We start from the raw sequence: 13,282 nt of genomic DNA, 5'->3' as shown, positions 1-13,282 counted from the left end.
AGTGTCTCATCCATCATTTAAACTCTGCATCGTTGTCTATCACCACTTCTACGTCTGCAAGATGGCAGCGGAGGACAGTCTACAACATAAAAAATTGGGGTATTTTGCTGCCTGTACAAACATCCTGTATTGTTATTGAGGGGAGACCAGACTCAAACTTAATATCTCTAACATATGATAATAAACTTATTGATATAAATTTAAGAGGGTTATTACTAAAACGTCCAGTTTATCTGGACTGTGTGGGAGCAGTTTGATCACATTTGACTGACAGTGACTAAACAACAATCCATTCATTCATCCTTTCATTAGATTAAAATGTTGTTAAATCCTGATTGGTATATAGAAGATTGTGACATCTCCTTTTTCCAACTAATCCCCAGACAGATTGTGCTCTAACTTATTGTGTTGTGTGTCACTCAGAGAGAAGCCTATTGAGACTTTATCAGCGACTTTCAGTAAATAAACCACACAGTCGTTTGCACAGTTCGATAGAAGATGATTGAGGATCTTTACTGCTTCGTCAGGCTCATAAACACTCAGTGACTGAAATGAGATGTCAAAGTCAATCCTCATGAATACAATGTTCCACACAGTGAAATAGAAAACATTGAAATGTGTATTTATTCTACAATATGTACCTCATAAAATACCATTTACAATCGCACATTTAATGTTATTATGTTACATTCTCAGTTTTATCAATACTCACAACAGTATCAGTTCAGTTCAGTATCTACAATGTAAATTATAATGTAACAATATTAAATGAAAGCCCAACTGATTTATCAGGAGACCAATATTATTGCTATATTAGGCTGATATTGGCCTGTCACAGACATATTAGTGTATACGTTGTCCAATATGATATAATTTAGGGCTGGGCGATATGGACCAAAAGTCATATCCCGATATATTTAGGATGAATATCGATATATATGATATATATCCTGATATTTTTATCGCAAAGTGGGAGCAAATATTCAGTCAAAGTCAAAGCCAAATATGACATGTCACAAGTAGTTTTATTGAAACCGTTTATTTAAGTGAACAACAGGAGTACCTTTTTTTTTAATCAAAGCTCCATAAAAAGCAAATTTAAATAAAACAAATCTTAATAAATATAGCCTATGAAATAATAGTAAATAATAATAAATAATAGTACTAAATACTAGTAAGGGCAGCATTTATATATAAAGGAAGAAAAAATATTGAATATATCGATATATGCGATATGGTCTAATTCCATATCACATTTAAAAAGATATCGATATATATATTTTTATATCTGTAATCGATATATCGCCCAGCCCTAATATCATTTAAAACTAAGCTTTGTGGATTTGTGAACAGTGTTAGCTATTAAGCTTATTCTGTATTTAAATTGCTCATACTGGTGTTCATTTAGGTATTTATTAAGCTTTTTTTCCTTGATCTTTTCAGTTGGTGTTGGTTGACACTCTAATACATTGTATGTTTTAATTAAGTTATATGTTCAAGAAAGCAGCCTTCAGACATTTTCTGAACAAAAATAGCTTTCAAGTGGGCTCCATGAGGAGTATACAGGAAGAACACAGTGTTGTTTTATTTATGGATTAATTAATTTGACCTCGCCTCCTCCAGTAGGGAATAAATATGCCTCCAGTGGAAAGACAGAGCTCGTAGCCACTCCAGGAGTCTGGAATAGTCATTACAGAAACTACTTACAAGTTCACAGCAATGCAACAGATCTGTTTGATTTAAACAATTTCCTGTGGTGATTATGTCCCATTATTAACACCAGGGTAGAAAAAGAAACCTGTTCCTGTTCCTCTGATGCTCAGAGTCACTGTGGATTGATGACATGTGATTATATTGGAAGATATTTGTTCTATTAGACGTTGAGTGACGGACTTAAAACACCAAATGGGGAGACAGAATCAATTTCTGTCACAAACATAGATACAGTCATGGAAAAAATGATTAGACCACCTTTGTTTTCTTCAGTTTATTGTTCATTTGAATGCCTGGTGCAACTAAAGGTACATTTGTTTGGACAAATATAAAGATAACAACAAAAATAGCTCATAAGAGTTTAATTTAAGAGCTGATATCTAGACATTTTCCATGGTTTTCTTGAAAATAACCAAAATCATTATCAAGGAACAGGGTTTGTGTGCTTGGGTGCTTGAAATCCTTGAAAATGCTTGAATTTAAATGTTGTATTTTGAAGGTTTAAAAAGTGCTTTGATTTTGGATAAAGTGCTTATAAATGCTTGGAATTCTTACTGTATTTCTCTTGCAATCTGACTATATCCATCTATAGACTATAGATAATCACATGTTCAATGTAAAAAATAATGAGTAGCCTGTCTGAAATGAAGACCGTTCCTCCTAAAAGTGTAACACCATCGCTGTTGGTATGGTTCAGTGAAATGTCCCCCTTTTAGTATGTAAGTACTCATCTAAAACATGCAATTTACAACCAGTGTAAGGTACTGGAAAAGCTTGAAAAATTACTTTGAGAGTCCTTAAAAAATGGTTGAATTTGTCCCCTGCTAAAGTGTACGAACCCTGACGAAAACCATGGAAAATGACTGCAGTTAAACAGTTAAATCACAATATATTGTATCGTAATACTCACCATATCGCACAATGCTTAAAATAGCAATAATAATATTAAGTTGTATCATGACTTAAGCATCGGGATAAAATCGTATCTTGGGGCCTTTGCTGATTCACACCTCTAATGTCTATAAGGACACTTTAAACAGCCTTATACGTGTTATTATGAATTCCTCTCATTACGATGGCTGAACAGTTTGCAGCCTGCTTCTCATGTCTGGCCACTGAACTCGTTAATAAAACTTGGCATCAAACATAAAAAAGTTTGACTTCAAAACAAACAAAGACAGGTCCAATAATAACTGTGTTGCAACATCACAAGGCTTCTGTTGAAGAAAGTAGGACATATTGTAGCATTTAAGACTTCTAACAGGGACAGTTCACCCCAAAATTAAAAATACACTTTTTTTCCTCTTACCAGTAGTGCTATTTATCAGTCATGAAGTTTTGGTTTTGGAGTCTTACTATATATGAAGACATTGCTGTTGATTTTTTCAAATGTGTGGTGTAGTTCAACACCCAGCAACTCACAGCAAAACAATCTGGACTGAAAAATAGCACTACAGGTAAGTTAAGAAATCTGCATTAGTGTTTGGTAAATATAGGCCTGTCACGATAATTACAATATCAACTTATCGTTCGATATATAAAAATGGATATGATAGTTTTGTCTCGACCCAATATATTGACTTTTGTTGTGTTTAAAGTAATGCTGCGAATGTTTGACAGGCAGAAAGAAAGTAAAAGGAAAAAAAAAAACTATATTTCCCAAGCAGCCATTCCAGCTGTTAATGTTATTTTAATAATAAAACAATATAATACATAATGATTATCTCATTGCAATGTTTTGTTAACAGAGCCTGAAAGGCGTTTTTATTTGTTTTGGTTGTAGTTTATTTATTTGTTTTATTTATCTAGGATATTTTAATATTTCTTTAATATTTCTTTCTTTAATATTCTCGAGATTTAAAAATATATTGCTGTGGAAAAGGATGTACTTATTATGCTCTAATATCGTTATGAAACTCAAACAACATCGATACAACAATATATAAGGGTCAGTGACAAATAAGAGTTGGCAAGATGTCAAATGGTGTAACCACAAAAGAATGATTAATATTAAATAACTTATCCACCTACAGTGTATTTAAGTTGACTTATACATGCAATAATCATCATAACATGACATCAAATGGCATTTTTTTAAAGTATTTCTACATTTCTACATTTCGTCAATATTGAGCAGAACATATTCTAAACATTTTTTTCTAAAGTTTTGACAAATTATGTTAAATTTGTTATACAATAATGTTGCAAAGTAAACATGGATTGTATTTTTTTTTCTCATTTTAGTTCACATTTATTTTCCTGTATATAATCAGATTTTTATGGGAAAAAAGTACCTGGTTACACCAACTGACACTGGGTTAGATCACGTCATTGACCCATATATATATATATATATATATATATATATATATATATATATATATATATATACACACATATATACATATAGATATATAAGAATCAATAAAACAAAGTGGATACATTTCATAAAATATATACAGATAAAATGTGAGCCAAATCAATGATCTTCTCCCTCTCGTTCCCTTCATTTCTCATTTGTACTCATTTATGTAAATATATATTCAAATGCACACCAACACATCTCTATCTCTGCCTCTCCATCATGGGTAGCAGCCTCCTGATTCTCTCCCATTAAACTCTCTCTCTCTCTCTCTCTCTCTCTCTCTCTCAGTCCATCAGTCACTCGGAGCTCCTCTGGCTTCATGGTGAATTTGTCACTTTGGGAAAAAAAAAAGCATCTGGCTGTAATTCGGAGCAGACGAGGACGAGTTGTGAGATTTTTTTTTTTGCCTGCCTGTGGACCGGTGACCGGCCACTGGCAGTAGTCAAGGCAACAGACATTTTGCATTCCTCCGCTCTCCTGCCTCCTTTGATGGCTGTACATTAGATTGTGATGTGTGAATGTGTGTGTGTGTGTGTGTGTGTGTGTGACGAACAGAAGCAGGCAACACCAGTCGTGAGGGGGGGGGGGGGGGGGGGGGAGGGGGGGATTACATCATCGCTGTAAGACTTTTCTCTGTCAGACTGCAGAATGCTCTCTCTCCATCTTTCCCTCCTATTCTCTCCTCTTATTCTCATCTTTTTCCTTTTGTCCCCCCTTTCCCTCTCTTTATCCCTCTCTTCCAATCCTCCACATTCACTCTTTTCTATTATTTTATGCCCCTTTTTCCTCTTTCTTTCTGTTTAAATCTCTCTCCCACAGTCTCCTTTTTTCCTCTCTGTGTCCTCCCTCTGTCTTTCTCCCTCAAACGCCTGCCAGTGAATAAGTTCCCTAAAGCATCTTGCAGTGGGAACCAGCGTGTCGTGAGCGATAGCGCTGTCTGAGGGCTATTTTTAGAAACTTGGCAGATATTCTCGTCTGTGGTGCTGGTGGCGGTGGCGGTGGCGCTCCTCTGGGCTGTTTGTGGCGGTTAGTGACTTCGGCTGTAAAACAAAGTTGTTCTGGCAAACAGTGCGGTCAATCGATCTCTAGCTGCGTTTCAACCGCTCTATCTCGTCGTGTCATGCTCTAACCCTCTCATCTACTCTCCTTTGTCATGCCACATGCATGCCTTTTGCCTGCTTTATTGTGTTCCTCCTCCTCCTCCTCCTCCTCCTCCTCTCTCCTCCAGCAGCTCCTCTCTACCTTACGTCATCTAGTCACATCTCTCTCTCTCTCTCTCTCTCACCTGTCCTCTTTCCCACGCTCGTGCTCAGAATCGCTCGTCCTTCCTCTATCACTCCTCCTCCTCCTCCTCTCACTCACACCATTTCTCCTCCTTATCACCCAGTGCCTACTCCCAAGCTCTCCTCCTTGACCTCATTTAGGAACCACACCGTTCTCTCTCCTCCTCAGAATCCAGGGTTTAGAAAGGAGAACTTTTAGCTTCCCCCTCCTCCTTTTTTTCCTCCTTTTTAGCCCCTTTCCTCGACCAGATGGACTCTTTTTTTTCTCCTTTGCCCTGGAGGTATAGCTGGACCATATCGAATCCCAATTATTTAAGACTTAAAATACAGAGGGGGACATGTGGAAGGATGGCCACTAATGTGGAGCAAATGTAGTAATAAGACTCAAACATTTCAGAGCTGATCTGATCGGACCGATTGAGGCGAGGCAGGTCCGCTGTGATGTAATATGATTTTTCAAACTGTCTATAATCATACCCGGGGAAATAAAGATGATGTAATTGGAATATGAGATGATATAATCGTTAAATAAAACCCTCGTGGTCCCTGGGTGCTACATTAAGAGCCACTGGGTCAGAATATTGCAGGATGTGAGTTTGAAGAAGCACTATATTTATATATTCTCAGTGGCCTATGCTCCTGGTCATTTGATTACATAATTTTCAGATTATTTTTAGGATTGGTCCGCCAACTTGATCCAAACTGAAATGTCTCATCAGTAATAATACATATGATGACTCTTTTTCAATGGAATAATAGTAACAGTGAGTGATTGTGTCATCCCAATGATCCCAATACAATAACACCTTAGTACCATAAATGGAATGAAAGTGGAATTAAAATATGGTTTTGCATATTTTATTAGGATCCAATCGTCGACTTTGTTGGCGAGGAACCTATTGAAATTGTAGGAATTGTTATTATTATTGCGATAAATTAATAGTTTTTTTGGAGGCTTTATCATACTCAAAAAGTTGAAACATTTTGAACGTACATCAAATCTGGTGAAATATTTGATATTTTAGCGGTCGCGCAAAGGGCCGCAGCAAATTGGCTCAGTAGCGCCCCCTACCAAGCCAAGAAAATTGGGCCCCTCGCACAGAGAAAATAAACTTGGTACATGTGTTTATCATGGGGAGATGCACCAAAAGTCTCAGGGACCAATACTTGAAAACGAACAGGAAGTCAGCAATCTTGACTCAAACTTCAGTTTTTGGCATTTTTTGGGCATTTTCAGGCTCCGTACTGTGATGAAATGCTTCTACAGTTTTAACCTGATGGACTTCAAATTTGTTCAGAATCATCTTAAGAGCTTTGTGATTACAAAACTGTAAAAAAGTTTGCAAACTAATCATCACAACGGCGATTGTGCGTTCAAGAGCGTGGGACATATGAAAACTTACAGAGAAACAAGTCACAACTGAATGGAACTTAGTTCATTAAACAAGTTAACCAAACATTAAAAGTGTGTGCTTTCTAACAACAACAAATCTGTTTAATCATTTGAAGTTCCACCCAAGTGATAATGTGAAAAGCATGAAACTGCACAGCCCCACTGCTGCCAGCAGCAAACAAGCAGCAGACTTTCACCCAGGAGTTCTGGGTTCGCGTCTCGTGTGAAATCAAAAGTAAACCATTTTTGACTTAAATTATCTTGTTTACGCAAGTTACGTGAATCACGTTTTTGAACGTAACTTACATAAACAATGTAACTTGCAGCAGTCACGTTACGTTCTGTAATTTGTGGTACTCGCACATAACCTCTTCTGCCGTTTCTGTTGGAGAACTTGTTGTCTCTGGTGTTAACTCAGTTCAGACCACGTTTTTCTGGCATGGCTTTGTAGCTGAACCTACCATTCTAAATACCTTTTCTTTGTCCATTGCTGCTAGTTGCCATCTGTCTTTGGGCAAAGTGTCGTCACAACACAACCTCCATTAATGTGTCAATACAATTAGTATTATATTTAATTATACAATTAAAATGAATTTACATTGACATTTTATTATTGTGTTAACTTTGACAGCCTCACTCTATCTTTTTTCCTAAAATGTTTTTGTTTTTTAATTTGATTAGAATTTAATTGATGATTTAATTAGATTAGATTAGATTTACATATTTGGAAGTGAAATGGTTGCTGTTTTGTCTGAGGGACAGATACTTTCAGCTTACAGATGACTAGCACTAATACCATATTCACAACTAGAATGGCACAAATGTCTGACAAGGTGATGGTGCTTTCAAATGCTGCTTGGATTGTTATGTTGGAAAGCTGTTTTTCCCAGTTTGTGAGCTTTAAATTATGATCTGGAAACAACAGGCAGCCGGTCTAACAAACAGATGGACAAACTGCATCCAAAACATTACTTCCTTTGCAGAGGTAATTAAACTTTTTTCAGCTAACTGAAAAAAATGATTAAAAAAAACATGAATTGTACTGATTTTAGGATTTATATGAGTTTGCCTTCACTGGTTGAAGTGACCAAAAAATGTGCAACATGAGTGCACTGAGCTGAGAGAAGCAGGCAGGTGGCGGGCTCACCAAGACACACTCAAGACTGCAGCATGCTGCTGGATGGCATTGTCAACTTTTTAGCGATTCCACTCCAGCAGCACTTGTCCCTCCTCCTGGAGCTATTTTAGTCATTTCATTTATTTAGGCAGATTTTTTATTTTTCATTCCTCACACAGGCAACTTAATTAATTTAACCCTTTGATGCACAACATATCGACCCCCCTTCTAATGCACAACATGGGTCAAAAATGACCCACATTCATTCAGTATCGTCGGAACGGCTATTGTGCGTTCAAGAGTGTGGGACATATGAAAACTTCCAGAGAAACAAGTCATAACTGAATGGAACTTAGTTCATTAAAAAAGTTAACAAAACATTAACAGTGTGGGCTATCATAGTATAATATATATATATATATATATATATATATATATATATATATATATATATATATATATATATACATATATATATACATATATAGATATATATATATATATATATAGATATATACATATATATATACATATATAGATATACATATACATATATATATATGTATATACATATACATATACATATATATACATATATGTATATATACATATGTATACATGTACATATATATATATATGTATATACATATACATATACATATATATATATATATATATATATATATATATATATATATAAATACGAACAGAGTCTGCACAGTCTTCCACTGCTGCCAGCACACGTAACATTTGCAGTTTAGCCACTACTAGCCCAACTAATCTCTAGTTTCTTTAGTTTTCAGTACAGATACTGTAAAACTGGCAGTTTAAAGACGATATAAAAAATCGTGATAATAATTGAGATTGGACAATATTAAAAAAAATCTATCTTGATCATTTTTTTCCCATATCGCCCAGAATATAAATGTAGAAGTTCATGAAGCACACATGCATGAGAACAGATTGTAGTGAGATTTGATCCTTGTTCAAATCTTGTTTGATTAACTCGACGTGCCATGTACACAATGCTGCACATTTAATTCCAGTTGTGTAATAAAACTGATGTGCATGGGCGTTCAGCGTTGAACAATATAAACTCTCAAACATGCACAAATGTTGCTCTGAGACCAGCTGTGCTCCAAACAAACTCATTTGTCATTTGATGATGAGCCCACTTCCCATAAACTGTTTGATTTCCCAATCTTCTCCACACAGCTTTTACAATCAGCAGCCACCAGCTTCCCCAAGTGACAAAGACATTTGTCATGTGTTTCTTTTTTTTTTTCTTCTGTCATGTGTTTTCTACCAGATCCTGCCCGAGTGGTAAACATGCCATCTGTCATCTACGTGGCCATTGGTCTGCCCGGCTTCATCCGCTGTCCTGTAGATGCCAACCCCCCTATAACTCTGGTTAAGTGGAAGAAAGATGGCCTCCCTCTCCGGGTAGACAAGGTGAGCTGGTGCGCGGCTGCAGCTTCGGTTCCGCTCACTTTACTCCGCCTCAGACTGGAAACGACTGCGTCACTTCTTCGGTGCTTCATGTGATTCCATTTTTCACTTTCACTTCCATTTTCAGTGCACTTCTCTTCTCTGTCTCTTACTTTCATGGAAGGATTCAGTTAATCCAAGTTATTGACAGGATAGGAACCATTATCATTGGTCTATCACAAGACTGTGGGGATGGGCGTTTGGAAGAAACCTGCCAACTCGAGCATCTATAATGTTCACGATCAATTAATTGATTAATTGCTGTGTTTTTATAGTTTTTATACATACTTGAGTATGTATAAAAACATACATACATGGGTAAAATAAAAGATACAATACAGGCCAAGAGGTTGGAAGCAAGATCTAATTTGTACAAAATAGATTGTAGTTTCATTGGTATACATGCAACAAAATAAACGTGATAATTATATAAAGAGTCAATATCCTTCTTTCCTTAATGTACAAATCTGTACTCTTGTTTCTTTACTCTGCTGCTTCTTTCTAGCCATTTCTGTGGTAGTTTGTCAGAGATATGAACACAGTTGAGAGTTATTTGTTGTTCTTCTCAACCCTAAAACTAAGCCCTTCTTCTCTTTTGTTTACATTTATTCAGCAATGGTCTGGTAACATCAATGTATATCCATTCTCGTCCGCTTATCCGGATCCGGGTCGCAGGGGCAGCAGGTTAATTCAATGAAACTAAAGTCTGATCTTGCAGTAAATACATCCAAAAATCCAAAGAATTCATACTGTTATTTTAAAAATGTCATTTGAACAGAAAAATGAAGATGTTTGGCCTGTTTTGTCCTTGCGTTCAAACTTTTGGCCTGTAGTGTATACAGTACTATACAGTACTGTGCAAAAGCCTGTTTTGATAATGGACACTTTAATTTTGAAAGGACGAAAAGAGTCAAGTGTAACACAGTCTATGCCTTCCACCTCCACAGTACCCTGGTTGGAGCCAAATGGAAGATGGGAGCATCCGTGTGGCAGAGGTGACGGAGGACTCTCTCGGCACCTATACCTGCATGCCTTACAATGCCCTGGGTTCCATGGGATGGTCCCCTTCCGCTCCCCTGGTGCTAAAGGTAGGCCCACAGTCACTGTGGATCAAGGATGACAAGAGAAAAGATGCTTCGGTACCAAGTCAATGCCAAAACATTACTTGTACTTGTAGTTACATTCCACCGCTGCCAACCAGAGGCTGTTTCTGACTCTGATCTCAAACTCACTGTGTAATGGTCTTTATTTTCAAGTACGTTTGTGTATGTCCGTTCATATTTTTAAGAGCATACATCTAAGTGTTACAACATCTTCTCTTTTATTTATTTATTTGATATTAATATTGATATTATTTATTAGTCTATTTATATATATTATCATGCTTTACTATTATTTATTATTATTAAATTTTTGTTATTATTTTTATTTTACCTTTTTTATCTTGCTTTATTACTTTTTATTATTATTATTACTATTATTATTATTATTATTATTATTATTATTGTTTTTATTTTATTTTATTTTATTTTACCTTACCTTACTTTATTTTTATTTTATTTTATCTAATTAATTTCTAACCTGCCTCCAGTGTTGAGATGGGGCTTCCTAGGTATTATTATTATCATTATTATCATTACTATTATTATTATGTATTTATTTATTTATTTTTCCTTTTTTTACATGAAGCACTTTGTGTTACATTTCTTTTGTATGAAAAGTGCCATACAAATAAAGTTTGATTGATTGACTGATTAATTTGAGGCAATTGAACATCTCAGCACGGCATTACTGTGGTATTGAATCAGGTATTGAGAATTTCACTAGTATCGACTATTCAGTTTCTGGTATCCTGACGCCCCTACTGTGGATTTAAATGATCCCAAAATAGCAACAGAGCTCTGATGCATCCATGTGGCAATGCAAGTTCACCAAAGCAACTCATCATTTTTTGACTTCTGGCTGCTTCTCCCTGGACAGGACCCTCCCAAATTCTCAGTGGTTCCTGGAGGGGAGTACAGGCAGGAGGCTGGGAGAGAACTGGTCATCCCCTGTGAGGCGGAGGGAGACCCCTTTCCCAACATCACATGGAGGAAGGTCAGACACCCTCGTCACTCACATTCACACCACCTGCTTATGTGTTTAGCTACTAGATTTCCTGCATAAAGCTGTTTTTTCACCACGACTTCAGTGTTTTCCATTAAGAAGTCTTTATATCTGAAACGTGTGCCTGTAGTGGGTGCTCTCAATTTAACGACTCAAACTATTGTGTGTCAATTAAGCAGTTTCTAATCACATTTTAATGATGTCAATAAAATGTGCAATCAAGTGAACATATTAGATTTTCTCAGTTGTTTGCTTGATTGTGAAGAATGTTTAATCTTGCTCATTGATTCCTGTTTGATTAGCTATTGTTATTGCCTCCCACTTATAAAAAATCCATCATTCTCTGTAATTTGATACTAAAGGGAGAGTTCAGGTTTATTAAAGTGCTGTCGTATGAGGTACTTATCCATAATCAGTGTATTACACATTATAATAAAGTATAGAGACTGTATCCCAAATCGGACACATCTGACACAATGCGGCACTCTCCGGTGTTTTCACGGTCATTTAGAATAAGATTGTCACCACCAGTGGAGGTATAATTGATTTATACATATTAAACAATCTACGTGTGAAATTGTATTTATGTACATGGAGATTAACTTGTCTAATTACAATACGAAAGTAACTGATGAGAGAAAGCAGTAAGAACGCTTGGGCGACACTCGGGCAACGATGTTAAAAGTACATTTGTATTTTTACTGTACTGTATTTTATTGTGAAGGACAGAAGTACGGTCCAGGTGTGTTGATAACGATGGTTGATAACGGTGATATTTATTTGGCTTACCCAGAAATATCCAATTTCCCCCGAAAAACTCAGCAGCCCCCATTGTTTTACAGCGAGGAGATCCAAGCGTCCGATTTGGGATACAAGCTAGCTAAACGGCTAATTCACCGGCTTTAGCATCCTTTAGCCAACTCTGGTAAACCCGAGGCTAACGTACACTGTTAAAACAATATATGGTGAGAAAGATAAGAAGTTAGACTGTAGTTGCACACCATTTAATTAAATTGAAGCATAACATGATTATTTATATTAATAGTTCATTTTGATAGAATCTTAGCCAAACGGTGTCCGATTTGGGATACAGTTATGCTAGGTGGCGTTTGGAGTACTGACTTGCTAAACCAAATCCCAACAAGGACACAAAATATATTTTGGCCATATTTAGAATATTTTCATCATTTTACCTTGCTGTCAGATAGCCGTTTATGCCATTAATGCTCTCATCAAAGCCACCAGACTGTAATTTTTACCTCCCAGAAGATGGCAGATGTTAGTCTACTGTTGTCTCGATTGTTTAATTTGTTTGTGTTATAGTTGGTGAATCAGAAGTTAACCCTTGAAAACACCAATATACCAAAAACTGATATTTTTAAAACCTGGTAATCTGTCCCTATCGACCTGTATGTTTTTTTTCCAAAGTTGTGAATTTTGAAATGCATGTTCCAACCTGTTGTGCTCCTCTCTCCATCTTTCCTTGGCTGGGTGGACTGCAGGTAGGGAAGCCAAGTAAAAGCAAGCACAATGTTCTGCCCCGAGGCAGCTTACAGTTCAAGTCACTCACAAAGGAGGACCACGGGGAGTGGGAGTGTGTCGCCACCAACGTTGCCACGAGCATCACTGCCAGCACGCACGTCCAAGTCATAGGTATCTGAAACGCCCACACAAACATACATTTACATATAGAAACCTGCATAAATACATAGTATTCCTTAGGAACCTCTGCAGTAGTGTAGTCATTGGCCCCGCCCCCTTAGCTACTGTTGCTACACCTATCCAGCTGCCCATTTTCACACAGCACATATGCTGTT

The 13,282-nt window shown here is 36.6% G+C and overlaps 1 protein-coding gene across 1 annotated transcript in view; it reads left to right on the top strand.

The window, feature by feature from the left end:
* LOC131987140 (protein turtle homolog B-like) overlaps positions 1-13,282 on the top strand; it is a 175,897-nt gene that overhangs the window by 105,313 nt on the left and 57,302 nt on the right. The window contains exons 8-11 of the mRNA XM_059352310.1: positions 9,181-9,323; positions 10,307-10,447; positions 11,340-11,456; positions 12,968-13,118. Of these exons, the coding sequence (XP_059208293.1) occupies positions 9,181-9,323; positions 10,307-10,447; positions 11,340-11,456; positions 12,968-13,118 (552 nt within the window). The remainder of the gene's footprint in view (positions 1-9,180; positions 9,324-10,306; positions 10,448-11,339; positions 11,457-12,967; positions 13,119-13,282) is intronic.

The sequence above is a fragment of the Centropristis striata genome, chromosome 15 (genome assembly GCF_030273125.1).
Source record: "Centropristis striata isolate RG_2023a ecotype Rhode Island chromosome 15, C.striata_1.0, whole genome shotgun sequence".
NCBI classification, from domain to species: Eukaryota; Metazoa; Chordata; class Actinopteri; order Perciformes; family Serranidae; genus Centropristis; species Centropristis striata.
This window is presented reverse-complemented; position numbering and strand designations above follow the sequence as displayed.